This window comes from Danio rerio, chromosome 4, assembly GCF_052040795.2.
Source record: "Danio rerio strain M-AB ecotype USA chromosome 4, GRCz13ab, whole genome shotgun sequence".
Classification (NCBI taxonomy): Eukaryota; Metazoa; Chordata; class Actinopteri; order Cypriniformes; family Danionidae; genus Danio; species Danio rerio.
In genome coordinates, this window is record NC_141024.2 from 16,473,990 (window position 1) to 16,500,748 (window position 26,759).

Here is a 26,759-nt window from a genome sequence, read left to right on the forward strand (position 1 = left end):
TTATTGTTTGCTTGTATATTTCCATTATTCAGGGTCTTCCCGGGACTGATGGTATTCCAGGTTTACCAGGACGGCCAGGCAGAACTGGACCACCTGGTTCTCCTGGACAAAGGGTGAACAATTTATTTTAATTCAATCAAGCAGAATATGTATCTTATTAAGTATAGTCATGTTGAATAAGCAAGAAACAATCTCTTAATGTGATTCAGGGGCCTTCTGGAATTCCCGGAGACATGGTGAGTGTCATTTTTTTGTACACCTTGCTATATAAAAACATAATGTAGGTGGTGATATTCTGGAAACGGTAGTTAGTTCGCTGGTAATGCCCTGACCCTTTGTACATTTTAGTACGAGAATTGGGAAAGGTGTAATTATGATTCACAGAGGGAGTAATGAGGAATGATTATGGCTAGTCGGTATAGTTTCTTTTAAACGTCTCACGTTTTGATACTTCTCTGTGTGATTGTGCCTCAAGACTTTTAGAAAAACCTTTTCTCTCCTGTCTTGCTTTTTCCACAATCTCAGGGGCCTCCTGGTAATACTGGACCTAAAGGACAGAGAGGAGAGAGAGTAAGTTCAGGCACAGACGACCGTGTTATGTGGTGTATAATTGTGTTTACATTTTATTTTATTAAAAAAATAATAATAATAATAATATATATATATATATATATATATATAATTGGAATCATATTGACTTGAATTAGCTTCTTTTTGTGTACTTTTTGACAAGTCTTTAACAGAAATTGACAAAAAGATAGTCATTGAAAAGAACATATAATTTGATTTTTATATCAAGCCTGTTAAAATGTTTTTTTTTTTTTGTATTATTTTGTAAATGCAATAGTTTCCTAAATAAAATGCTATTTAAATTAAGTCAGCTTTTGTATTTCAACCTTTTTCTCTCTTTCTAGGGTGAGCCAGGCTATGTGATGGGAGGTATGGAGGTTCTTCCAGGCCGTAAAGGAGAACCCGGATCCTCAGTAAGTGCTGGTATCATACTAAACTGCTGCTTAGTATACATCAGGGGTGCCCAAACTCGGTCTTGGGGGGCCGGTGTCTTACATATTTTAGTTCCAACCCCAAATAAACAGCTAATCAAGCTCTTTCTAGCTAAAACTTCCTGGCAGGTGTGTTAAAGGAAGTTGGAGCTAAACTATGCAGGACACTAGCACTCCAAGAACAAGTTTGGACACCCCTGGTTAACATAGTATTTTTCTTATCTTAATTATATTGGATTTTAGTAATTTATTCAGATTTTTTCATGTATTTGCTCTCTCAATTATAAGGGCCCTTCAGGTGCTCCTGGGGTCCCAGGGGTATCTGGTCCTCCAGGACTGCCTGGTCTTCCTGGGCCTTCAGGGTCTCCAGGACTCTCTATTAAGGTTAGTATAAAATATTCATCACATGAAATTCATGGACTCTGACATCAGTTTCCCACCCTTCAATCTATCTTCTTTTGTGTTCATGAGAAAAAAAAAAGAATCACATATAGGTGTGGGAAAAGTAACTTTTGGTTAACTGTCCCTTTGTAGTTACAATCCAAGGCCATTTAAGGTTGTATGCATATGTATTGACCTGAATACGTTTTAATGACTTGAGTGGAGTTTCAGCCTTGTTTTACTTCTTCCTCTTAGGGGGAGTCTGGAGAACCTGGTCCTAAAGTAAGTCATCTAAGTGCAAGCAGTAATTTACAATAAAACATGCATACTAAACACACAATAAACAATGTGCAATCTTAATGCTTCTCACACTCTTCAGGGTCCACGTGGAAAACCAGGTCAAAAAGGAGAGAAAGGAGAGCAGGGGAATAATGTAAGTGCATACTATATTAACCCTAATAACACATTCAAAATCATAGAAATGAATATAAATATAAATGCATATGTATGAGCTCTGCATATTTATTTCTAATACTTGCATTACTTGAATAAACATGAAACAAGCTCAGATTAAACAAATTTTCACTTTCTTCAGTTCGTTAGTATCGGTTTCTGGTTTGTCAATAGACATGCATAGCAATGTTTATTAAAAGAGTCCCGAAAGTGTGAGATACTCGATACTCATATATTTCACAATAGTATTTTAAGATCGTAAATATATTGTCACATTGGTATTATATAGTTCTATCTCATACCTGCCAACACTTTTCCCGGGAGTCTCCCGTATTTCAGATCCATCTCCCGTATTGTTCTGTCTCCCGGAAAACTCCCGGAATTTGTTTTTTAAATAAAAAGTCTTAATATAAACAACTTTAAAAAAATCATCCCATAATGTAGATAAGTTGTCATTTAATAAGAGTATGTCAATAACTCCGTTTTTACAAAAATGTCAGATAGAACCTTATAATTCTAAGGTGACGAAATGAACAAAAAGTCTGTTTGACATGTAATTTTACTCCATATATACCCAAAATAAAACCTATACAGTAACCTTAACAGTAATTAATAAAAAAAATGTAAAAGCATAATGTGTATATATTGAGAGGGAGTTTTAAAACATTCAAAAAGTTATACGCTCTCTTACTATCTCCTTGTCAAAACTGAACAGAATGCTTTGTGGGATCTAAAGCTTCATATACTTTTCTTATTTTATTTTGCAAAAGTAGGCTGTATTTTAAATTGTAGATAATTAATAAATAGTTCAGTCATGTGTATGTGTTTATGAAGGGTTTGCCAGGTTTACCAGGACCAGTGGGAGTGGATGGACTTCCAGGACTTGCTGGCCAGAAGGGGGAAAAGGTGGGTGAGAATGAGAGATATATACAAACATCTACAGTAGTATAGTTTCATGTGTCATTATTTGTACTTTCAGCAGTAGTATAAAAGCTATTTTGAGGAATGACTGTCTACAGAAAGTTAAAATACATAAATGCACAAGAAAGTTAAAATGCATCAATAAAATATTCTGGCCCTTTTTTTGTAAGACTCATTGTTGGGAGTGTTGTAAAAAAAATCGCACTTCCTCTCAGTCAGAACTGCATAGTGCTAAAAATAGTACAGCTGGATTTTTTTGATTGAATTTCTTTTGTGTTAAATATAAAGGGACAGGACGGTATTGGAACACAAGGTGCTCAAGGTCCACCTGGACCACCTGGAGAAAAGGTTTGCTTTTCCGATGAACACAAACCACATTCATATTAGCATTTTGTTAAATGTATAAATGTTTTGTCTGTAAAAGGAGTAAATATTAAATAAGTTCTAATACATTCTTAAGGGAAACACTGGACTCTCAGGCTCAAAGGTAAGCAAGTATTTAAAATCAATGGAATTAAATGACTTTCTTGTGGAATGTGTAATCTGTATTGTATTCATCCCAAGGGTGAAGTAGGAATCCAAGGACTCCAAGGGATCGCAGGCCCTCGGGTTTGTCAGACTTTACACAACCATTTCACATTTAAAGTCAATTCATAGTGTTAAATAATGTCACTTTAAAAGTAAATCAGTGTGAATATTTTCACAGATTTGGTTGAAAAAGTGTTGCATAATGGCAGAGGTTTTTCACCGTTTCGTGTTTTTGTCTCTGTTTAGGGGAAAAAGGGTCTTAAAGGAGATCAAGGAGAGAAGGTATTTTACTAAGGAACATGACAAATGTGCCTTTTCTATAAAAATAAAGGGGCACACTTTATTGTGATGGTTCGTTTGTTGAATTTAAATTACATTGCATCTACATGTCAATGCTTATAAGATTAGAAGTAGACAGTTATGTTGGGAATAGGATTAGGGTTAGTGTAAGTTGACATCCTTTGCACTTGTAGTCAGTTAAATGTCTGTTGAAGGAGCAGTATCAACAGATATTAAGCAGACAGTCTACTAAAACTCGAATGGACCATTAAAATAAAGTGTTACTAAATAAAGGTTCAACTAAAGAATATATACTGTAATTAGTTTAAAAAGACAGACCTGCTGTGAACTATCAGTTCCCCTACGGAGAAAATGAATGAGTTTTTTTTTTTTTTTCTCTGGAACCCGACTGTTGCTTTCAATTAAAATAAAACAACAAATATTAATCAAATATATGGTAAATAGTTTTTTCAGTTTAGTCTTGTGGTCATAACTCTGTTTACTCTTTGAAATACTAACTTTTTAAAGCATCAAATAAAATAATTTTTTATGAAAATATTTTCCTTGGAGTACTCTATTCTGATTCATCATTCGTAACGTTTGTTCATTACCAAATAAACTACTTACCCTATTCAACAATACATTTGCTTGACAGGGTGCACAGGGGGAAAATGGGCCGATCGGGTCTCCAGGAATAGCAGTAAGTCCATTAAGTTTCACTTGTTTGTTTTCCTGAAAAATATGAATAGCATCTGAATCAGCTAAACAACAGACTGATGAACCAGTTAATAGACTTAAACCTGAAGAGTGAGAAGTCGGATCCTAAATCATTTGTTAACTCTTCAAACTTTTTTTTCACTCTGTGTGGTACTGAGTTCTTTTCAGGGCAAGAATGAGCTGTAGATCTCTGGGGAAATTAAAAGAGTCGATTAGGAAAGAGGAAAAAAACGCCTCCTCTCAGCTCTCTGGCCAGTGATGGACTCCCAAATACACGTCAAAGCATAATCGACCTGATTAAAAAAAGAAACACCTGGATGGAGTTTCCATCAAATAATTAGACGGCAAGAGAATAACATGTGCGAAGCATTAAGAGTTACCAGATTATTATATCATTTACCTGCAACCTTGCCACCTTGTGTCCATCTCTGCTTAAAAAAAGAAGCTTAAACAGTCATTAGTAAACCAATCCCTTCAGAGAGCAGATCAAGCAAACTCTCTAACGATTCGACTCCTCATTATACCTCGATTCCCAGAGAAACACTATGGTATGATAAAACGTTTGGTTGGGAGCTCTACTGCAGCACTAAAGATGCTCTCAGAGAGCCTGCACTAGACTTCTGACATCTCTCAAAGCACCTGAGGTCATTCGTATTTGCTGAATACTAATTTCATAATTCTTGCCATGATTAGAAGGAAAGCTGACTTTCTCTTTTGAAACTTTAGGGCTTCCCTGGAGCTGCTGGACGAAAGGGCGATGAGGTGAATCTAAACTATTTGCTTCATTAAATCACAGATAGTGCTTCTACACTGCTCAAATTATGTAGGATCTCACTTGTTTTGACTATACCTGAAGTTAGTACACCTAAAACTGCGTATCATGCTCAGCTTCTACCAACATTTATGGAAAAACTCTAAAAATATACTGACAGTATAGAACTTGCAGCAGTTTTTAGCGGAAATTATCACCAGAGGAAGTAAAACACCAACAACTTTAATTCTGTTTATTGCAAATTGTAATTCCAGACCACATTATTAATAAAAAAACTCACTTATTTTGCACATCATTATGTTATCGCCCTTAAAATACATTTCAACGTCTGCATCACATATCTATGTGCTTATGTATGGCTTTTACAATGTAGTAAACTTGCTTACAGTGAGAACTTTGAAAACAAAAGAGCTCAAAGCCATTTCAAAACTGCAGAAAAACCGTTATGCTTCCCATTTAAACACATTTGGTAAGGTTTGAGATTTGTTTAGGTGGCTATAATGCATTCACATTTTTTGTTTTTTGTGCCAATCATTGGTCATTTGATCTCCAAAATGCTGAAATAGAGGCTTGAATTAATATAATAAAACTTTGACACAGCCACGTTTATCTGTTTCTGCCACTAAATGAGTATGAATATAATGGTTATAAAATGCACAAGAAGTAATATAATACATTTCTCCTATAAGGAGACAATAAATGATACCTAGACCTTCATTTTTGCTAATTTTATATCACTATCACATATTTTTCATGCATATATTATCACAAATGTGTAATCAGTGATCATTAATGTTTTAAAAAAACATTAATAGAAGTGGTTCTTCAGCTTGTGTTTGCTAGTAAAATGCCTACTGCAAATTATTTGACCTTGGTAGAGGTTTCACTTGAAATAAATGGATATGTTTCTTCTTAAGCAAGTATTTTCAGACAGTGTGTGATGTGTATTCCTGTGCTTGATTGACAGGGGCAACGTGGCGCTCCCGGCGAGCCAGCTAAAGGGGTAAAAGTGATCTCCCAGAAGGCCAGAATTTATTTAAGAGTATACTATTCCTAATATTTCCCCTAATTTTCCACAGATACTTGGTCCTCCAGGGAAAAAAGGTGCCAGGGTAAGATCAAGAATCGTTTTCAGAAAATGTCTTAATTGTCTGCACCAAAGCCAGATCATCTTCGCATTTTACGTCCCACATGCATGAGTGAAGTCTGGCAGTTTTTCCCATTGGGCTCTCCTCATCTACATTGAAAACAAGCAGTGCATCCAGCACTTGGACAACTTAAACACGGTTAATTAGTGTCATGAGCATCGATATAAAAAATAAGTGCTCTCACAAATCTAGTCTATCATTTTATAGACTACGGAGCTTTGTTCCAGGTCCCAAAACACTCCAGGGCTAAATTGATGATTGGCGCATTTCATTAAAAGTTTTCAGTTGGTAATTCAGACTAAGCTTGAGGACAATTGCGTTATTGATTACTTGTTGGTTTTACATGGACATAATCATATATATATATGAGAGAGATTATCTATTTTTCCTGGGTGTAAAGGGGGATATCGGGCTAGTTGGGCCACCAGGACCGCAAGGAATCAAAGGAGATCGAGGTGATAAAGGTGAAAAGGTAGGTGTTTGTTTGGAGTTTTAGACATGGAAGTACAATTAATTGCATTTATTGATCTGCATGTTCTGACTTGACATCTGCTGGCTTTTTAAAGGGCAATCCGGGATTTGGAATCCCTGGTCAGCCTGGTCCCAAAGGAGAAAGTGGAGAAAGAGTGAGTATTTATAAGGCTTATAGGTTGGAAACGGACAGAAAATGTGCATTATGTTGGGTTATGCAACCACATAACACGATGCAGAAAAATGTCCACACACTAACATTACTGATTCTGATGGTATTCAACAATGTTTTAAGTTTTTACATCTTAATAAGGTGTGGATGAAATGAAACTCATATATATTACTCTTCAAAGGTTTGGGATCCTCTAGATTTGTTAGAATGTGTTCACACTTTTGGCTTCCCAGCAAGCATTTTTTGTTTTTAGAAGATGTCTGATAGATGTCTAAACATAGTCATCCTGGCTAAAACAAGGCTAAATTTGGGCCGTCAGTGAAAATAGACATCTAAAAATAGGCCAAAACTAGACTAGTCATCAAATAAATAGAAATAAATGACTACACATATAAAGTCTGTCTAATCTGTCTATTTGATGACTAGTTTAGTTTTGGGCTATTCTTGGATGTCTATTAGATTTTCACTGACATCCCAAGTGAGGTCTTGTTTTAGCCAAGCTGTCTTCATTTAGATGTCTATTAGACGTCCATTAGACATCTATTAGACATCTTTTGAAAACTAAAAAAAAAGCCTTGTTTTAGCCAAGCTGTCTATGTTTAGATGTCTATTAGATGTCTATATATACACTAAATTGTTTGCTGGGTCAGTTCTCGTTCTTTTGGTCTGCACCACAAAAACTAAATAACACATTTACTCCTGGCATTTAAGCTGTAATTTTTTAAAGACTAAACCTGAAGATAATATAAATAAATAAACATCCAAACCAATGTTAATAATAAAAACAATAATAATTTTTATTTATATAGCACCTTTCCAGAGCTCAAGGACACTTTACAAGGAATGCAACAAAAAGATGAACAAACATACATGAAGTCAAATATAACAAACTGGAATTACACAAACAAGACCTAAGAGACATATGAGTAGAGTGTTAGTGGATCAGATAGAGTAGTCAGTTAAAGTAGTCAGTTTGGCAGATCAGAAGCGAAGCATTCAGAAAATAAGTGAGTCTTAAGTAAGGATTTTAATTCAGAGATATTATTAGCAGAGCGGAGTGAGCGTGGTAGAGAGTTCCAGAGTTTGGGTGCAACAACACTAAATGATCTGCCCCCCATTGAAGAGAGGCGGTACGGAGGGACAGCGAGAAGGCCAGAGTCAGCAGAACGTAAAGAGTGAGTTGGGGTGTAGGGGACAAGCATGTTGCAGAGATAGGAGGGTGCTAGGTTATTTAAGGATCTAAATGCTAGGAGGAGAATTTTGAATTTAATGTGGTATGCATGCGGTATGAATGTTGTATGTATGTGTACATATAATGGTATTTTTTATCAACTGAGAGCTCATAAAATGGATTCAGGAGTCAGAACAGAACCAGAAGGTCTGCTTAAAGGAGGGTTGCATTTAATACATCTGTGCTGAACTACTATGGGCAATTTAGGTTCTATGATGAGAAAACAAATAGAATTGCTTGGTTATTCTGTCCTCTTTGGAAGTGTATTTCATGACCTGTTGCAGTCACAATATTCAAGTACATTTAGAAGTGGGCTGAAACACAATTTTCAGCTGTTTTAATCCACTTGTTTGGTGTAATGTGAGGCTCTGATGGCAGTGTTAACTTATCAATCAAGTCTTAGTTTGTTTCAGCTGAACCGAATTTGCAAGGTGTGAACACACAATTAATCTCTCTGATCCTCACCAAGGCTTTGAAAACAAAATTAAATGCAAAAACACATCAATTTTGTCTCTTTTTTTTTTCTTTTTCTTTTTTTTAAATGTTCAGGGCAATGTTGGACTATCAGGAAAACCAGGGCCTAAAGTAAGTTTTCTTTTATTTAATATAACTCTTACATATTAACAAACATTTTATGAAACGTATGTCACAGAAACACTGACTTTTTTTCCAGGGCAATGATGGGTCCAAAGGAGACAAAGGAGAGATCGGTTTACCAGGCACCTCAGGTTCTCCAGGACTAAGAGGTAAAGATGTAAGTAAATGGAGAGCCCAGAGTGACTGATACCAAAAGTTTAAGAGTGTCAGTGTGTCTATGTGAGTGAGTGTGTGTCTTTTGCATCATTTGTATCAAAGATATTAGAAATAAAAGCGTTATTTTGTCATCAATTATCTATGATTTGCTTTTTAATTATGCTTCATTCATATTTAAATAATTTCATTTGCTTATTTTAAGGGTGTGCCAGGCCTAAAAGGGGACACAGGATCAAGGGTGAGATTTCTATCATAGTGGGCATCCTCTATTGACTTCTATTGTTTTTATAATGAGCAACATGTATTTTATTTTCTCCAAACCAAAGCTGATTTTATTTATGTTTGATATAAATTGTTTATTTTTATGTTTTACTTTTACAATGCAAATAGCCTTCGATCCTACGGTGAATTAAAATGCTTAATTATTATTTAATTTTTTATTGTTACAGGGAGAACCTGGTTCTCGAGGAGAGCCTGGAGATAGGGGTGTTAAGGTATTTCAAGCAAAAATGGAAATATTCTATTGCATCTAAAAGCATAAAGTCTAAAACACACTTTTTTTCTCATCTCCACTATCAGGGACCCCTCGGTCTTCCAGGACGACCTGGTGACCCTGGAGACAAAGGCGAGCCTGGGAAATTAGGCTTACCAGTAGGCAGCATCCTTTATTTAACATTGTGTAAAGCATATTTGATGAAATTCCCCTTTACAGCACTTCTAGAGAGATGCTGAATTATGAACAGCAGATCAGTCAATATCTTTTGATAATGAATGCTCATGTTTTTCAGGGTCCGGAGGGACACAAAGGATTGAAAGGCGAGCCGGTATGGGCTGCTATTTAAAAACCCAGAAATTATTTCATTTTTTATACTACACTTCAATACTTCACATTAAAGATAGCATAACATCTCAGTTGTTTTCCCTCTGGAGCTCTCTGCTGATCAATTGAAGAGTCACTGTATTAATGTTTTAATCCCTGCAGGGATTGCCGGGACCACCGGGAGTTACTCAAGTGAGTTTTTAACCACCCTTACTGGGTGTTACAATCAACATATTTTACATAAATGAATGTAAATGCCATTTCCAGTTGTTTAGTTTGTTACACATGACGAAATCTGTCAATCCTATGCAGCTCTATTGGTTTCTTAGAGGCACTGCTATGTTACTTTTTCATCATTTGTTTGATTGTTTATTGGTTGTCCTTGTTAAAGTGCACCTGTTTAACTTTTTTTCATATTGTCTTTCATGCAGTGTGTGAAATAGCTGTTTGGAATTCTTAAAGACCTGCTGTGTTTTAAAGATTAGTAGTTAGTAGATTAGTGAAGTTTACGAATAATAGCTTTTTTGACTACAGAAATATTCATTCCAAACCATCTGAAATGAGTTGTCAATGATGACCTTGTAGGTTTGTAATACTTTGCATACTTGTTTAATGTAGTGCTCTAGCTAAGACATGAATAAGTTTGATTAGTGTTGTTGGCATGCTAGGCCGATTTAGTTTTCGGTGGTGCAAAAGCAATTTGTCTTTGCTTGCACTTCAATTCATGTCGAAAGATGTTGAGGTAAAAAGGACAACTATTTACCAGTGTGTTTAAAAGTGCTTTAAAACTCAATCAGTTTCTACAGACTGGGTATTCTTACCAATAACAGCCAATTATGCTCTTGAAAAGATGTTTCAAGAGTTCACACTTAGATATTGCTTGACAACTGTAAACAGGTTTGGCATGCTGTCCCAGGAGAGAACCCTGAGCTCGGAGATAGTTGAGCCCAGGGCTCCCGCCAGGTCCATAGAATATGTGAGGGGAGTACGAGATCAGGTGGTTCTCGAGAGCTCCCCTTTTTTGTAAAGAAGAAAAGGAGGAGAAAGGGGGTGGATGGGGGGTTTCTTTGGAAAACGAAGATAAGGGAGTAATACTTATAGTGAGTTAGGATAGATCTGATTGGCTAACTAATGAGTGTAGATAGATGGCCAGCTGCAGTCAATTATATCATGTGCTCCTCTCGAAATTTGTTTAAAAACTTCACTTAGATTAAAAAAACTTAATGCTATGTGCATTATTAGAAATCCAATGTGTATTAAAAGAAAATAAAACCCCTTAAAATAGCATTGTAGGGTCGCTTTAATTTTTGTTGTTAATTCTGCTTTCCTAGTTTACCACATCAGACAACACCGTTCTCACCAGGGCCATTAAGGTACAGTAAGACACCTAAACTGACTGATACACAACAACACCTTTAGTGACCTTCAGTTATTTGTGAATGTGTTTTTGATGTGCTTGAAAGGGTGAACCTGGTGAATCTGGGCTCCCTGGACCACCGGGGGAGACAGGACGTCCTGGACCACCTGTAAGTAAAGCCTCCCATCCAATGAACAAACTAATTAAAACAGAGCAATATGTCTAAATGTTGGATTTATTCTCTATTAGGGTCCTGAAGGTAAACCAGGACCTCCAGGAAATTCACTGGTGAGCTATAAGCCGCATCCTAAACTGCATAATGTATACTACACTGTAAAAAAAATACTGGTTGGCTTATATTTTCAAGCTGAATCAAATTAACCTTAAGAGTCTATTGAACTTATATTGGTAAACCGGCTTAAAATAGCTTTTGTAACTTATAAAATTAAGTTAAGAACCTGATCAACTTAGTTTAACAAGTTACAATGAACTAAAAACACATGTTGACATGACTAATTCATCATATAATTTCTGATAGTACTACTTTTTATACCAATGCAAAGTATGCACTCTATATACAGTTAAAGTCAGAATTATTAGCCCCCCTGAATTATTAGCCCTCTTTTTTTTCTTAAATTTCTGTTTAGATTTATTCAACACTTTTCCTAACATAATAGTTTTATTGACTAATTTCTAATAACTGATTTCTTTGCCATGATGACAGTAAATAATATTTGACTAGATATTTTTCAAGACACTTCTATACAGTTTAAAGTGACATTTTAAAGGCTTAATTAGGTTAAATAGGTTAACTAGGCAGGTTAGGGTAATTCGGCAAGTTACTGTATAACAGTGGTTTGTTTTCTAGACTGTAAAAAATATGGCATAAAGGGGCTAATAATATTGACCTATAAAATAGTTTTTTTTTTAAATTAAAACCTACTTTTATTCTAGCCGAAATAAAACAAAAGACTTTCTCCAGAAAAAAAAAAATATTATCGGATTTTAATTACTGTGAAAATTTGCTTGCTCTGTTAAACATAACTTGGGAAATATTTTAAAAATAAATTAATGATATAAATTAAGACATAGTCCTCTTCTGTGGCCTTATGGGATAGTAAAAAATCCATTATATGCACATTTCAGAATCTCACTGAAAGATTCTTTTAAGAATACTTTGAATTTGACTACTACTACTACTACTAATACTACTCAACTCACATACTTGCATACTATTCTGCCCACCAAAGGCAATGTGCAGTGATTACACATTGGGTCAAAATTGTATTAAGTTCTGATAAGGAGACTTTTATCCTGATTTATCCTGATTTTTCCTAATATGTTTATGACTGGTGTAAAAAAATAAAAGCTTTAAAGGCATTTTAAGGGCACTTTGCCTTAATAGAGCAGTAATGTTCATCTAATATATGGTATGGAATGAGACATCTTTGGACACAGAAATATAATTCCCTTTTGTCTTTTTTTAATAGAAAGTCTGTTGTTGTTGTTGTTTTTTTTATTAGTAGCATAATTATTAGTATTAATGTCTATAACATGACTTGGCTAGCTCTGTATTCTTTCTCTTTTAGTTTGGATCAAGTACAGGGAAAGACGGTCTGGATGGTCTGCCAGGAATCCCTGGATCTAAGGTTTGAGTACTTTCGGTAGCACTTTATTTTGATGGTCCGTTTGAGTATTAGTAGACTGTCTGCTTAATATCTGTTAATACTGCTCCTTCAACAGACATTTAACTGACTATAAGTGCAAAGTACATGTCAACGTACACTAACACAAACCTCAACCTAACAGTCTACTTTTAATCTAATGAGAATTAGTTGGCAGGCAGTTGCAATGTAACTTAAATTCAAGAAATGGACCATCAAATTAAAGTGAGACCGTACCTTGTTTCATTTATACAGCTTTTATGTATACTGTTGATGGCTTTCTTCATATGTATTGTATTAATAATTTATATAAGTTTATTGATAACTGTGGTTGTGTGAACAGGGTGAAGCCGGACAGAAAGGTGAACCAGGATCAGTAAGTAGGCCCAATAAAACTTATTTTGTGGTTACATGATTCATATCTGAAATTTCAAAGGCATTAACTGAATTGCAGGGTGTACAGTATTAAAGTGCTCCAAAATGACTGCTGATGAGTAATACTGTGTGACACCATTTTGCTTAATGTCAGTTAAAATGAAGATTTCTAGCTAAAATGTTTAAAATCTATCATTTATATGCACTTTCATAAAGGTTATTTTTTTTCTTCTGAAGGATAGATTATTATCATAATTAGAGTAGTTGAAGTCAATGATGTCCTTTTTACGTGTTTTGTGTGTGTATGTGTGTGTTCAGGTATTTCCCACAGTATGTTGTGGGTAATAATGTCTGAACAAGGATAGTAATCCCTCAGATGTTTGTGACTGTGGGATTGAGTTCCTATAAGGAGAGCAAGTTTAGCAGCTTATAAATCAAATTAAATGATGACAATTTAAATGGGTTTGGTGATAATATATTCTGTTTGTACATTAAAAATATATTAAATTATTATATTATATTAAAAATATGTCTATGCGATGTCTCATACAGTAAAACACGGAATTCATCATCTTGTGTGTGTGTTTGTTTAATTAATAAGAAAGGAGAGAAAGGAGATCACGGACGTGCTGGGATTACTGGTATGCCTGGTTTACCTGGGACACCTGTAAGTATACAAACATTTACAGCAGTTATAAAACATTACATCTCTATAATCAAGCCTCTAATTTAATTTCTTTTCTTGTAGGGTAAACCTGGTGTTGATGGGAAGCGTGGAGTTTCTGGAAAAGATGTAGGTTTAAAGCAGTTGTTCATCCAAAAATGACTTACTAATCATTTACAGACCCTCTACTTGTTTTAAGCCTGTATGGGTTTATGTTTTCTGTTGATTTAAAAATGAAGATGACCAGTTGACATTAGCCATCGACTTCCATATTAGAAAAAACCCCACAATGGATGTCAATGATTTCCATAAACTTTTTCGTTTCCAATGTTCTTCAATGTCATCTTTTGTGTTGTTCAAAATAAGAAATATACAGTAATCAACATTTGAAGTGCATCAAAAATGCTTTTTAAAATTATCCTAAGACAAAAATAGGTGTTGTTGAAAAGACAACTTTATTGAAAGGTTTTGATCCACTTCAAATGTTGACTACTGTATGTAAAGGAGTAAATGATTACTACCTTAGTTTTTTGGTTAACTAAATCTTATTGTATTTTTACATTTGACCTATTTTTTTTTATAAAAACACATTTTTCCTCAGGGAGAACGAGGACCAAAGGGTGATGAAGGAGAAAAGGTGGGACAACAGACTCAAATAAACAATTAAATTTCAATTTAAATGTATTTAAACAACATCATTTCTTCTTTTAATTCATAGGGTGTAAAAGGTGAACCTGGTGCAAATGTAAGATAATACAAATTATCTATGTAATAATGCAACATTTCTTTCCTTGAATGTTTATTTATATCCATTTTATTCATTATTTTCACTATTTTAGGGAAATGAAGGTCAAAAAGGAGAGCAAGGATCTCCAGGATTGCCAGGTCCTCCTATTGTCCTACAGGAGGTAAAAGTTTACCAGTTTCAGCTTAGACGAACTACTATTTACAACCGCAACTGCTGCTAAATGTGTGTTTGCTCTAAGGGCATGTCGATTGAGGACATGAAAAAGGCATTTCCCTTACCGATGGGACCTCCTGGCGCGACAGTGAGTGTGGAACATTGATAGCATTTTGAACACAGTCAATGTAACCTTACACTTTTGAGGCATTTGGATGCAAAGACTTTTTAGTTACATGCACGCTTCTGTCTTTATAGGGCCCTCCTGGGATGAAGGTAAAGTTGAATTGGCAGAAGTTTATTGGATAAATGAAAAGTCTGAGGTGATATATTTAAGTCTTCCTATTTGCTTGGCAGGGAGAGAAAGGAGAGATGGGTTTGAAAGGAGAAAAGGTATCAAATCTTTCAGCATTGATTGCCTTCACATGTTGCAGAAGGAATGATAGTTCAAACTGTATTATTTAACAGGGGGATGCTGGCGCACCTGGGAGAGCGGTTGAAATGAAGGTCTTCATGGTTACTCAATGCCTTTATATTATTTACTTGATTATAAAACTGGTCTTAGGTGGTTTAAACATTGCTGTGCTCTATTTCAGGACATTGAAGGCTTGTTCGATTCGTATGGCATTAAAGTAAGTGTGGTGTATATTTTAAACAGCTCGCCTTTAACCCTGCAGGCATGAAGTTCGATTTTTCTGGAACACAGGATTAATTTTAAAGTTTTTCGAAAGTACAATATAAAGGAAGAAGTGTGGAGCTGTGAAACAACGGAAAGACGGGAATGAAATGGTTTTATTCATTCATTCATTCATTCATTCATTTTCTTGTTGGCTTAGTCCCTTTATTAATCCGGGGTCGCCACAGTGGAATGAACCGGCAACTTATCCAGCAAGTTTTTATGCAGCGGATGCCCTTCCAGCTCTGGGAAACATCCACACACACATTCACACACACACCCATACACTACAGACAATTTAGCCTACCCAATTCACCTGTACCGCATGTCATTGGACTGTGGGGAAAACAGGAGCACCCAGAGGAAAACCACGCGAAGGCAGGGAGAACATGCAAACTCTATACAGAAACGCCAACTGAGCCGAGGTTCGAACCAGCGACCTTCTTGCTGTGAGGCGACAGCACTACCTACTGCGCCACTGCCTCGCCCGAAATGGTTTTATTTACATAAATATTATATTACATTAAATCTTTTTGCTGATATCAGAATATTAATTGTTTACATAATTGACTCCTACACCAGCAAAAACAATACTGGGTTCTACACAATTGATTTGTGTTGTGAGAACATGCAGGAATTGAGTTACCTTATTTGTTTTTACCCATTTAAGTGGGTTGAACATAAAAAACAATTAAGTTGTGTCCCAAAAAAACAAGAATAGTTGTTTCAGCTTTTTTTTTTTATTATTAATAGTATGATGAAACAGAAAACTTCATTTTTTCCTTTGTAAGTTTTACTCATGCTTTAATAATATAATTATTATTTATTTACTTTATTGAAATGAATATAGAAAACTTTAACAGTAATATTTTACCCTAAAAGCAAAAACAGGGTTTATTATTCAATTAGTTATATAAAATAAAGCTGCTATTTTTGCTGAAGGCTGCATCTATTACATTCAACAGCACAAACCCTTTCAAATTACTTTTCTATAACAATTCTTATCCTATATTAAAAAAATTAAACCTACTCAACAACAAACAGTGAATTATATGTGAGTTAATTATATACTTAACTACTATATTTTCTGAGCTAATAAATATAATGTACGTCAACCTGTGAGATCTCTTCACTCTAAGAATCCACTCTGTTTGACAGTTCCACTTGAAATGTTGAGCAGGGGTGCTCAAGCTCAGCCCTGGAGTGCCGGTGTCCTGCAAAGTTTAGTTCCAGTCCCAATCAGACACACCTGGTCTTGCTAATCAAGCTTGTACTAGGCTTTCAAGAAACATCGGTGCAGGAGTTTTGAGGCAAGTTGGAGCTAAAATCTGCAGGACAGCGCACCTCCATGACCGAGTTTGGACACCCCTGTGATAGAGCTTTTTCAGTAGCAGCTCAAAGACTGGAACGATCTTCCACTCTTCTTAAGAACATCTCCTACTTTGGAGTCATTTCAAAGGTCATTGAAAAATCTTTAGCTTTTCATCATGTGTTGTGGGTTTATGTATTTTGGTTCCTTGTGTGCTTGCATGTATTGTGTGTTTTCATGTACAGCACTTTGGTACCCATTGTGGTACGTTGAAAGTGATGTAGAAATAAATTGAGTTGAGTTGAATCATGCAGTTTAAATGATCAGTAGTCTGCCAAGGTATATACAAACTGTGACCTTTCTCACTGGTTTTTAAGCCATCCATAAATCAATTTTCCCTTTGTCAAGCCATACAATTTTGAAATGCATTGACATTACACTACAATAAAATATGAATCACTCTTTCCAGCTCTCTCTGCTGAAGGCTTTGATTGACAGGCTGCTTCAGGATGGAATGGAGGAGCTTCTTCACGAGATCAGCACCAGCAGAAGAGTGAAAGGAGACAGAAGAGATCCTGACTCCAACATCATCACTGAATACACCGTGAGTTCCTCCTGAATTTACTAAACTATCTATGAGAAGGATCATAGTGACATTCTGATTAGTAGTCAGAGTGCACTTACCGTTAGCCTTTCTGAACGATAAAACCTCTAACCCACAGAGCTCAGTAAAGTACAGTCACCCGCAAGAGCCATTACCTGATACAGACTTGATTGAAGAAGAGTCTGATCTTGAAGAAGGACAGATGCCTGAACCCAGTCCTGTAAGCAAACATTAACATTAAACATAACATCACTTAAATACTTTTTTCTTAAATATATTTGACACATTTTGTACTGATAGAATGTTTGTATTGTCTTAAGGAGACTGTGGGTGAACCAGAAGTGCTTCCTACTGTTTGGACTATCTCTACTGTTCGCAAAAATGATGATCTGAGTAAAACCAAGGACATGCTGGTAGATGTAGAAGAAAAGAAACTAGTAGAAACCAACTTCAGTGATGTTACATCTTTAAAGTTTCTCCAAATCAACAGCTCCTCTGAAAGGGTAGGATTACTAGTGGTATTTATAGAGTTAGTAACCAAAGATAGTCATCCATTATGAAACACTTTTGTTAGTAGAACATTAGAGAGCTTTTCAAGCTTAAACCATCATACAGTACCATGTTGGTCAGCAGTTATCGATACGTTGAGAGTTAAATAAAAGCATATATAGTCAAAAGGAAAGTAATACATGTGGTGCCTGATGATACATTGATGTCTTATGTAGTGAAACAATTAGTCATTGGAAGAAATACACTCAGGACAGAGTGTTGTCAGGAGCCACATGTCATTCCTGTCAACATTGGAATGTGAAAATAAGGGATACCCACTGCTTTTATATTTATTTCAGTGTTTTCATGCCTAAATAAAATAAAAGCACAGAACAAATTCAAATTTAAGAGCAATGGGCGCCCCCTGGTGGTTCGGCGGTATAGGTTGCGAATAGGGAGGATCCACTCTTTAATGTTTATTGCCACCCTTCATAGAAAGATTACAAATAAGGGAGAAATATGGGAAAATACCTTTACGGGATGATAGTGGGATAGAATTCCGGAATACGGGAGAATCCTGGCAAAGACGAGAGGGTTGACGGGTATGCCATAGGTATTAATTTAGTTTTGCCTGTGTATATGTGTTTTTTGGAGTCCTGGAAGCCATTGACTTGCATTATATGAACCACCAATAACCACAGTCTTAATGAGTACATTAAAATACAATTTTCATTTTTGATCATTGTTTTTTTATTTAATGTTTAAGTGAAACTTTTTAGAGTGTATTTATATGCATACAAATGAAGTTCATCTATTTAAAAATGCCAAACTTGCACCTCAGCACTTAAGCAGTTATTATTTTAAAGCAATCAGAAAACATTAATTTTGTATTTACGACTGAGTTTATTTTGATTTGGATTGTCTTATTATAAGATTTAGTTGAATAATACTTAAACTTCTGGCTCATTTTAAAGCAGGTCTTAATGGCTTTTTTGTTTGTTTGTTTGTTTGTTTGTTTGTTTGTTTGTTTGTTTGTTTGTTTGTTTGTTTGTTTGTTTTTTGACAGCTGGGTTCTGGAAAGGTTGAGGTAAGTATGGAGACAGCTTTCCACAGCCATGAGGACACAGGGAAGAAAACATCTGGAGAGAAGAAGAAAGGCAGAGAGAAGGGAAAGGTAAAGTGATACAGAAACTAAAAAGTTGCTTGATTAAACATTACTATAGATAGATGTATATATATATGTATAGTAAGTCTCAGTTATATGTTATTCTTACTGTGAATTAACAATTAATAAAAAATATAAAACTTGCCATAAACTGGATTTGGCTTTTAAACAAATAACTTTGTGCTGTTGAAAGTATTCAATCTGGCAGGTAATAATGACATCCTAATCAGACATAATAATAACATAACATTACAGTTAAATAGGATTGCCACTATCTTATTAAATGTCTCTAAATATTTCTGATGATTGTTATTTAAAGCCGTCTCATAAATTATGATGCTTCTCAACTGCTAAACTCTCAACCAGGGCAAAGGAAATAAAGGACGTCAAAAACGGCAAAGGAAACGTTTGGTAAATGTTTCATCACTTCTAACCTGACATTCACACATCATTCACACCCGAGCAAGCTTAACTTTGACTAAATAATGCTCTTTATGACTGTTAAATTAACCTTTATTTTTGTGATTGCTTGAATATTCTGATCTAATTGAGCTACTTTTCTAAATATGTCTAAATATTTCTTTGAAATGGCATAAATCCTAAAATAACAATGAACAAAAATCAAACTTTAAATGTACATAATCATAATGCATAACTAATTTAACAAACACTGCTGCTAAAAAACATTTAAAGTGTCATTGTGGAGTTATTAAAATATATTTTAATTTTTAATTAATTATAGTTTCATAAATTCCTTATAAAGTTCAGTAACTAACACTGTAATGCATAACATGTTCTGTGATTATTGCATTATTATATCTTTTTTTTTTAAATATGTCAAAATATATGTATAAAATAAATCTTTTTAGCTCATCATGTACTGTCTGTTTGATCAATATCAATTATTGTAAGACAGAAATCATATTTTCATACTGTAAATTACAGGAGGGTCAAGACAACATGGAAGAGGAGCTTCAGGAAGCATCATATGACGATGAGGAATACAGTCTTGAATATGAGGTATTTTGTACCTTTTGATCTTGCTAATGAAAGACATCTTGTCACCTTGTATTGTGAATCATTATAATCTTAAAAGATATCACACAATACATCCGCCCAATGATGCTTCTCTTAGCGTTAACATGCTAACTATACAACCTACGCTAATCACCTGATATTTCCCTCACTCACACCCACACTCTAAAATCCAATAACACTATTCACATCACACAAAATGACTACATGTTAATATAATACTCCCAGCCTTAATAAGAAACAGTAATCACAACATTTCTAATTAACATCGAGTAATTATTCTCCTAATCTCCCATTGCTTGCTTTCTTAAATTAAGTCTTCAATCAAAACACTTTTTTTCATGATTTTTTTTTCCCGCATGTTTTGTATTGTGTCAGGACGAGCTGCCCACAAAAGAGCCTTTTCCCTCTCAGGAGGAAGATGGTGGAGGGGAACAGGTGAGTTAGCCATTTTTGCACAAAACTGGGAGGTTTTTGTGATATTTGCTGTATAAACACACACAAAAATGGTGGATTTGATTTTTAAAAAGGTAAATGGTTATGGTTAATAAAATGATCACATTTTGATGTCAAATTTGCTGAAAAATTGAGAATATGAAAATAGAAAGAAACTTTGGAGAGTTACGAAACGCCCACAATAAAGAAAATAAAGCAGACAGCTTCATCAACACAATATGATCAATGAGCTATTTTTTTCTGTTTTTGTCCTCAGCTAAAATACTTAGCAACGACAGCTTTATATACAGAAGAAATTGAGGTAAGTGTCTGTGTGGAATGGTTTCTTTTTAATATTGCTAATCATTTTATATGGTTGTGATTAAAAATGGTCTAATTGTCAAAATATCACACAGGGTGAGACAGAAACGTATAAGATTACACAGTCTCCAGAAGAAGTTACACTGGTGAGAATATACACTACATATATATACACTATATGTGTATATATATGTATATATATATATATATATATATATATATATATATGTATATGTATATATATATATATATATATATGTATATGTATATATATATATATATATATATATATATATATATATATATATATATATATATATATATATATATATATATATATATATATATATATATATATATATATATATATATACACACATCAATCAAACTGACTAAAAATATTAAAGGGCACCTATGATTAAATCATCTTTTGTAAGCTGTTTGGACAGATCTGTGTGTAGGGATAGTATGTCCACAGTCATATTGGGGTCATATAAACACAATAAGTCTCTTTTTTTTTTTTATTTCCTGACGTTAAAATAGGATACAAATCCCTACCATTTTGAAGCTCACTGCAATGTGACGTAGTGCGGTTTTCCCTGCCCAATTGATTGACAGCCGCATATTAACATGTCTTTGTAATAAAGCGTGTAATCACATCCACAAAACAGGACATATGCAAAGCAACTGGGATTAAAAGATCAGTTTAACACTCTGCGATCATCAATCATCATCAAATGTGATCAGTAATGAGTTTTACAGGTTTAAAACGTGTTTAAAACAGTGCATGTTTGTAAAAAATGCAGTAAAATCGATGTAATTCATCACCACAGCTGCATAGTGTCAGTACAATTCTAAAAGAAGACAATTTAATCCTGCTTTGTGGATGTTAAATCAGGTTTATTTTGTACATTAACATAAAGGATGTCCATATAGTGTATCCTGTCACATTTGTCGTGCAAAAACAGAGCGTATTTAAACGCAAGCGCTGTGTGCGTGAACTCGGTAATGACATTGTGTGACTCATCATTGCAGAAAGGCTTGAATTTTATTCCACAGCAAATACATCAAATAATCATTGGGTAAGTTCTTACGGTAGTATTTCTCACAAACGTTATGTGAGATTTACTTCCCTCACGTATGTCACTGTGCTGTTTATCTGACGCAGCAAGAGAGATGCTGCGTCCTAATTTACACACTTGTACTACGCCCTAAAATTATGTACTTTTTTTGTAAAGGAAAAGTATATACTTTTAAGTGTGTAACAGAAGAGTATGCAAGCTTTGGGACATACTTCCTCATTAACAGATCATTATGTTGTTTTCGTTCCTTGTCGATCATCTCAACATATCATCCACATTTCTTTCATATTTAATTTCCTACCTTACCGGTGAAAGCAGCAGCAGAATAATCTGCCATTCTCGAGTCTTTCATGCAGAGAAATCTTCTCAGGTGTTTGAGTAATTATGCGTTCAGAAGTTAATGTCCGAACATATCTTGATGTAATTGTTGTTGCAGATGAAATATAACACGGAAAACGCGGTTTAAACATGTAACAGGTGGCTAGATCTTAATTAACTGTCATTCAAACAACTACCAAAGCCTCTCTGCTTAACGGTTGGTCTCACGCGTCCGCCATGTTTTTAGTTTGTTTACACTTTTTACCCGAGCTTGTAGTTCTAAACAAATTCACGTCCAAAGTGTAATGTATAGTGGGTAATAACAGTGGTTAGAGTAAGGACTTTTCTACACTTCGAGTTTTAATCGGAAATAGTAAACCATCCGGGAACCTTTGGCATACACTTTTGGTGGTTTGGGACATATTCTGTTTTTGATTACTATTTAAGATGGATAGTATACAAATTGGGACGCAGCTATGGAGACGCACTCTGACAGGCATGTGGGAATGGTGGGCAGGGAGAGCTACCTCATTTGCATTAAAGGCACAGGGCACAAAAACAGCTACAATGTGCTCAGACCTGAAATCTCCAATATTCATAAAGGTATAATAAACAACCTGATGGGTATTTTGAGCTGAAACTTTATAGACTCATTCCGGAGACACAGAAGATTATCTTAAATCTTGAAAAAGGGTAAAATAGGTCCCCTTTAAGTTCACTTAAAATAGTTGAAACCTGCAAAATGCCTAAAAATTGTCCTCTCAATTTGTTTCAGACGGCTCACACAACAACAGAGAGTCCTCGGGTATTATCAAGCATCACAGTGCAGGTACGTCACACACATGACAATCATTCTGACAGTATTAAACAAAATACTGAAGTTATTTTGTGTGTTTTACAGAAGCCACCGGAAACCACGTTATTATTGAAGCTAAATGAAACACAAACTGGAGAGGAGGTAAAAACCTGTCTGTCATTTTGCTTTCTATCTTCTATCCTGTTTGTTATGTTCAAAACCTCATGCGCTGACGTTCTCTAAATCATTCATATGCTATTTTGCTTGAAGCACGAACCTAACAGAGCTTTCTAAATCTTTCTATTAGCATGTCTGTTGGCCGTTTTGTCCAATTGCAACTAGCGAAGTAATTTATTTGAGTCATTTAACGTGCATGCATTATTTTTTTGTTGCATGAGAAATGAATCCCCTTTATTTCGTCAGTGAATTTCACCAGTGCAAACAATATTTTATGTAAAATGAATGTCAATTTCAAAAATAAAAAAAAGAAATATGATCATACAGTAACACACTGGCATCCCAGCATGCACTGCACCTGATTTTCAAGTCTGGTTTGTGCACTCGCAATGCAAAACAAACCATTAAACGCGCTTCATCGTCCCTCCGCTTCAGGTTTTCTTTAATATATGTATTTTCTTAACACAGGAGCTCCCCTAAACTCTGTAAGAGAGACATTCAAGTGTGTAGAAACTGTGAAGGGTAAAAGAGAGGGGGAGGATCTGACTGGCCGGCATTACTTTGGGAGAGCCTCCTTTCCCGTCGCACAATGATGATGTCATTCGTCCATGCTGCCTCCACCACGACTAGCGTTCAGTATGCTGCAAGTGCCTTTGATAGATTGAGAAGAAACCACCAAATGTGTCTGTAATGTGCTGCCTTTACATTTACGGTACAACCAGAAGCTAAATCGTATATATTATTCACATGACAAACACAAGGCATTATTCTGAATTGTTTAAATAGGTTTTGTTTTTATTGTCCTGACAGCTCATGCAATATCAGTTTGGTAATCAGCTCCATATTTATTAATAAGATCTAAAAGAGATTGTATTTTGTCTGCATATTTACTTTTACACAATGTGAGACCTGTTTTCACTGGTGAAGTTCACTGGCATTTCTTTCATATTTAATCTGTCTGTGCATGTCTGTCAGTAAATGTGCTCTTCCTAAATCTTAAACTGTTTCTGAGTCTTTATTGTGTGTTGTGTGTGTTTCGTGAAAAACTTTGCTTTGTTACATATTTTAATAGGAATGTGTGATATATTGATATCAGAAATTGGCCAGATTTATAGATTTATTTTATTTGTTTTAGCTGCTTTGATTATTTGTACACTGTAAAAAGTGATCAGTTACTTTACCCTAAAACAAAGTGAGTACACCCATTGCATTAAAAGCAACAAGTTGATTTTACTTAAAATAAAATCAGTAAACTCATTGGCTTAACTTTTATAACTACACTGTAAAATGTAAATGTAAAGATAAAATATTTTATGTTGCTTTACCTTATTTAAATAAGTTACCCGGGTTTCAACAACAGTTTTTAAGTTATACAAAGTTTAACTTAATATTTTCAGTCTGTTTAACTGACGTAAGTTGAGCTGAAAAAGAAAAGTTCATTTTATTCATCTAAAAATGTAAGGCAATACAGTGCATGCACATAGTTTGTTGACTCAATAAGCAACTAAAACAGTCAAGTCATCACTTTTTACAGCGTAAGTGTCACAATCAAGCTAGACAGATAAGGAGAAATTGCTGCTTTTTTTCATGATTAAAACAAATAAAATAAAGTACCAAAAATATATAATCTACTTTATAAACCACACGTAATGCTAGATTATTAAAACAATCGGTCACACTTTATTTTAATGGTCCGTTTGTTGAATTTAAGTTACATTGCAACTACATTCCAACTAATTCTTATTAGATTATAAGTAGACTGTTAGGTTGGGGTTAGTGTAAGTTGACATGTACTTGCAAAGTTTCTTATAGTCAGTAAATGTCTGTTGAAGGAGCTGTATCAAAAGATATTACGCAGACAGTCTACTAAAACTCAAATGGACCATCAAAATAAAGTGTTACCAAACAATTGATTATTGAAACAAATTAAATTAAATAAAGTAACAAAAATATATATAATCCACCTTATAAACCACACGTATAGCTAGATTAATGAAACAATAGATCATTGAAACAAATTAAATTAAAGCAACAGAAAAATATAGTCCACCTTATAAACCACACTTAATGCAAGAGAAAACATGACCAATAACGTAATAAATGTAGGGCAAAATATAAACAGGTAGTGGAGAAGGAGAAATATTATAATGTGATGTTCAAATTGTAGAATAGCATAGCAATTCCAGTTGTTTACTTATTTGGTTTGGTAGGTGGGAAGTAAAGTAGTGGAGTAAATCTACATGCGTATGTTATTGTCAGCATGAAACTAGAGATGCTCATAATAACTGTTTAACCGTTAACCGAAAGAATGCGTTTTTAACTGATTAATATCAGTTAAATGGTTAAAATGATTATTATCTGTGACTAGACCTGGCAAAGTATGTCTGAAGATGCATCATTCTATTTTAAGATACAGCTCGATAAAATGTAAAAACAAATCTAATTTTCTTTTTTTTTCTTCTTTTTTTTTAAGCTAATTTAAAAGAACAGACATTCAAAAATAATTTCTCAAAGTTTGGTAGTCCTGATCATTAAGTAATGGTATTTAAATGACTATTAAATGTATGATTTTTATTTAGTTTATTATTTTTTTCCTATGCTGTTGGAAACGCTGCAGGAGCATGAAGATTTGTTGCTGTTCTATGCTATAAATCAATATTTTAAAATGGAATACGTGTTAGACACAAATTGGACACGTCAATTATTTATTTATTAGGTTAATGGTTAATATTTGGTTAATCAGCAGCAGTTGTCAGTTGGGAAAATTAACCGAAATGAGCATCACTACATGAAGCAGCATTTTGCCTAATGTGAATTATATATTAGTAAAGCAAACGAAAAAAAGTAGAATTCGATATTGTCCATCTGGAATTGATTGGCTGATTCAAGTAACATTGACTGTCACACATTTCCCTGCTCTCGCACAAATATTCAGACTAGTACAGTAAAGAAGGGATGTTGCAAGAATACTGCGAATACATTTTAATTGCGGTGTATTAGGCCACAAATCAATGATAACAAATATTGCGATGTTAAAAATCAATAAGATTTGAAATGGTTTTGATTTCAAAGTGAGTTGATTGCTTATAAGAGTGTTTGGGTATAAACAGGGGAACTTCTCCCATAGTAGTGGCCTGGAAGCAGCAAGATATAAAGTGAAGAGAAGCGCCCTCTCACCTCAGTACATGGTAAAACTTCTTGTTCAAAACTGTATTGATTGGAGAATATATCATTTGCACGTAGAAAAAGCAGCTTAATGAAGCACAAATCATGTATATCTTCTCTAGGCCCATATGCCTGGGACACCAGGAGGACTAAACCGATACAGGCAAGGATATAAGGTGATAAAAACTGCTGTATTTAATGCTTCTGATTTGATGAGCTGAATTAGGGGGAAATTATTGGAGCAAAGTAAAACAGCATTTTCTCCTTCTCTTTTAGAGGTCGACCTCAGGTACACAAGGCAAAAATAAGCTGAATGTAAGTATACCTGAAAAAATTAGCAATTTACCCAATTTAAAAACTTTAAAAGTGTCATTATTATTATTGTTTTTTTTTTTTCAAATCCTATCAATTTGCTAACTAATGCTAGAAACCCACGAGAAGCAAGACAAAACATGTTAGCCATGTGTACAAGCAAGCAATAAAAATGTTATTAATGATGCTAAATCATATGCCTTAACTCTTGTGTACTGTTCAAAATTACCACTCTTTGTTATGTTCGGGGTGAAAACATCCACTGAG

At 34.6% G+C, this 26,759-nt stretch overlaps 1 protein-coding gene across 6 annotated transcripts in view; it reads left to right on the forward strand.

The window, feature by feature from the left end:
* The window catches only part of col7a1l (collagen type VII alpha 1-like), a 79,694-nt gene extending 55,678 nt beyond the window's left edge, over positions 1–24,016 (forward strand). The window contains exons 30-81 of one of the 6 annotated variants that reach the window (XM_087248139.1): positions 33–113; positions 210–236; positions 526–570; positions 915–983; positions 1,290–1,385; positions 1,638–1,664; positions 1,762–1,815; positions 2,670–2,741; positions 3,045–3,104; positions 3,217–3,243; positions 3,321–3,365; positions 3,531–3,566; positions 4,219–4,263; positions 5,007–5,042; positions 6,020–6,055; positions 6,132–6,164; positions 6,601–6,672; positions 6,767–6,826; positions 8,624–8,659; positions 8,748–8,828; positions 9,030–9,065; positions 9,277–9,321; positions 9,407–9,478; positions 9,616–9,651; positions 9,810–9,839; positions 10,979–11,020; positions 11,111–11,173; positions 11,254–11,292; positions 12,594–12,653; positions 13,012–13,044; positions 13,645–13,710; positions 13,792–13,836; positions 14,309–14,344; positions 14,426–14,452; positions 14,547–14,615; positions 14,694–14,756; positions 14,867–14,884; positions 14,966–15,001; positions 15,077–15,115; positions 15,205–15,240; positions 17,063–17,197; positions 17,316–17,417; positions 17,518–17,700; positions 18,753–18,860; positions 19,218–19,262; positions 19,797–19,871; positions 20,265–20,324; positions 20,599–20,643; positions 20,738–20,788; positions 22,818–22,871; positions 22,944–23,000; positions 23,484–24,016. In XM_087248139.1, the coding sequence (XP_087104265.1) occupies positions 33–113; positions 210–236; positions 526–570; positions 915–983; positions 1,290–1,385; positions 1,638–1,664; positions 1,762–1,815; positions 2,670–2,741; positions 3,045–3,104; positions 3,217–3,243; positions 3,321–3,365; positions 3,531–3,566; positions 4,219–4,263; positions 5,007–5,042; positions 6,020–6,055; positions 6,132–6,164; positions 6,601–6,672; positions 6,767–6,826; positions 8,624–8,659; positions 8,748–8,828; positions 9,030–9,065; positions 9,277–9,321; positions 9,407–9,478; positions 9,616–9,651; positions 9,810–9,839; positions 10,979–11,020; positions 11,111–11,173; positions 11,254–11,292; positions 12,594–12,653; positions 13,012–13,044; positions 13,645–13,710; positions 13,792–13,836; positions 14,309–14,344; positions 14,426–14,452; positions 14,547–14,615; positions 14,694–14,756; positions 14,867–14,884; positions 14,966–15,001; positions 15,077–15,115; positions 15,205–15,240; positions 17,063–17,197; positions 17,316–17,417; positions 17,518–17,700; positions 18,753–18,860; positions 19,218–19,262; positions 19,797–19,871; positions 20,265–20,324; positions 20,599–20,643; positions 20,738–20,788; positions 22,818–22,871; positions 22,944–23,000; positions 23,484–23,495 (2,856 nt within the window). In that variant the 3' untranslated portion in view covers positions 23,496–24,016. Of the gene's footprint in view, positions 1–32; positions 114–209; positions 237–525; positions 571–914; positions 984–1,289; positions 1,386–1,637; positions 1,665–1,761; positions 1,816–2,669; positions 2,742–3,044; positions 3,105–3,216; positions 3,244–3,320; positions 3,366–3,530; positions 3,567–4,218; positions 4,264–5,006; positions 5,043–6,019; positions 6,056–6,131; positions 6,165–6,600; positions 6,673–6,766; positions 6,827–8,623; positions 8,660–8,747; positions 8,829–9,029; positions 9,066–9,276; positions 9,322–9,406; positions 9,479–9,615; positions 9,652–9,809; positions 9,840–10,978; positions 11,021–11,110; positions 11,174–11,253; positions 11,293–12,593; positions 12,654–13,011; positions 13,045–13,644; positions 13,711–13,791; positions 13,837–14,308; positions 14,345–14,425; positions 14,453–14,546; positions 14,616–14,693; positions 14,761–14,866; positions 14,885–14,965; positions 15,002–15,076; positions 15,116–15,204; positions 15,241–17,062; positions 17,198–17,315; positions 17,418–17,517; positions 17,701–18,752; positions 18,861–19,217; positions 19,263–19,796; positions 19,872–20,264; positions 20,325–20,598; positions 20,644–20,737; positions 20,789–22,817; positions 22,872–22,943; positions 23,001–23,483 lie in introns of all 6 variants that reach the window. The other 5 variants (XR_015482994.1, XR_015482995.1, XM_087248141.1 and 2 more) reach the window with 5 other exon arrangements.
* The last annotated feature ends 2,743 nt before the right edge of the window (positions 24,017–26,759 follow it).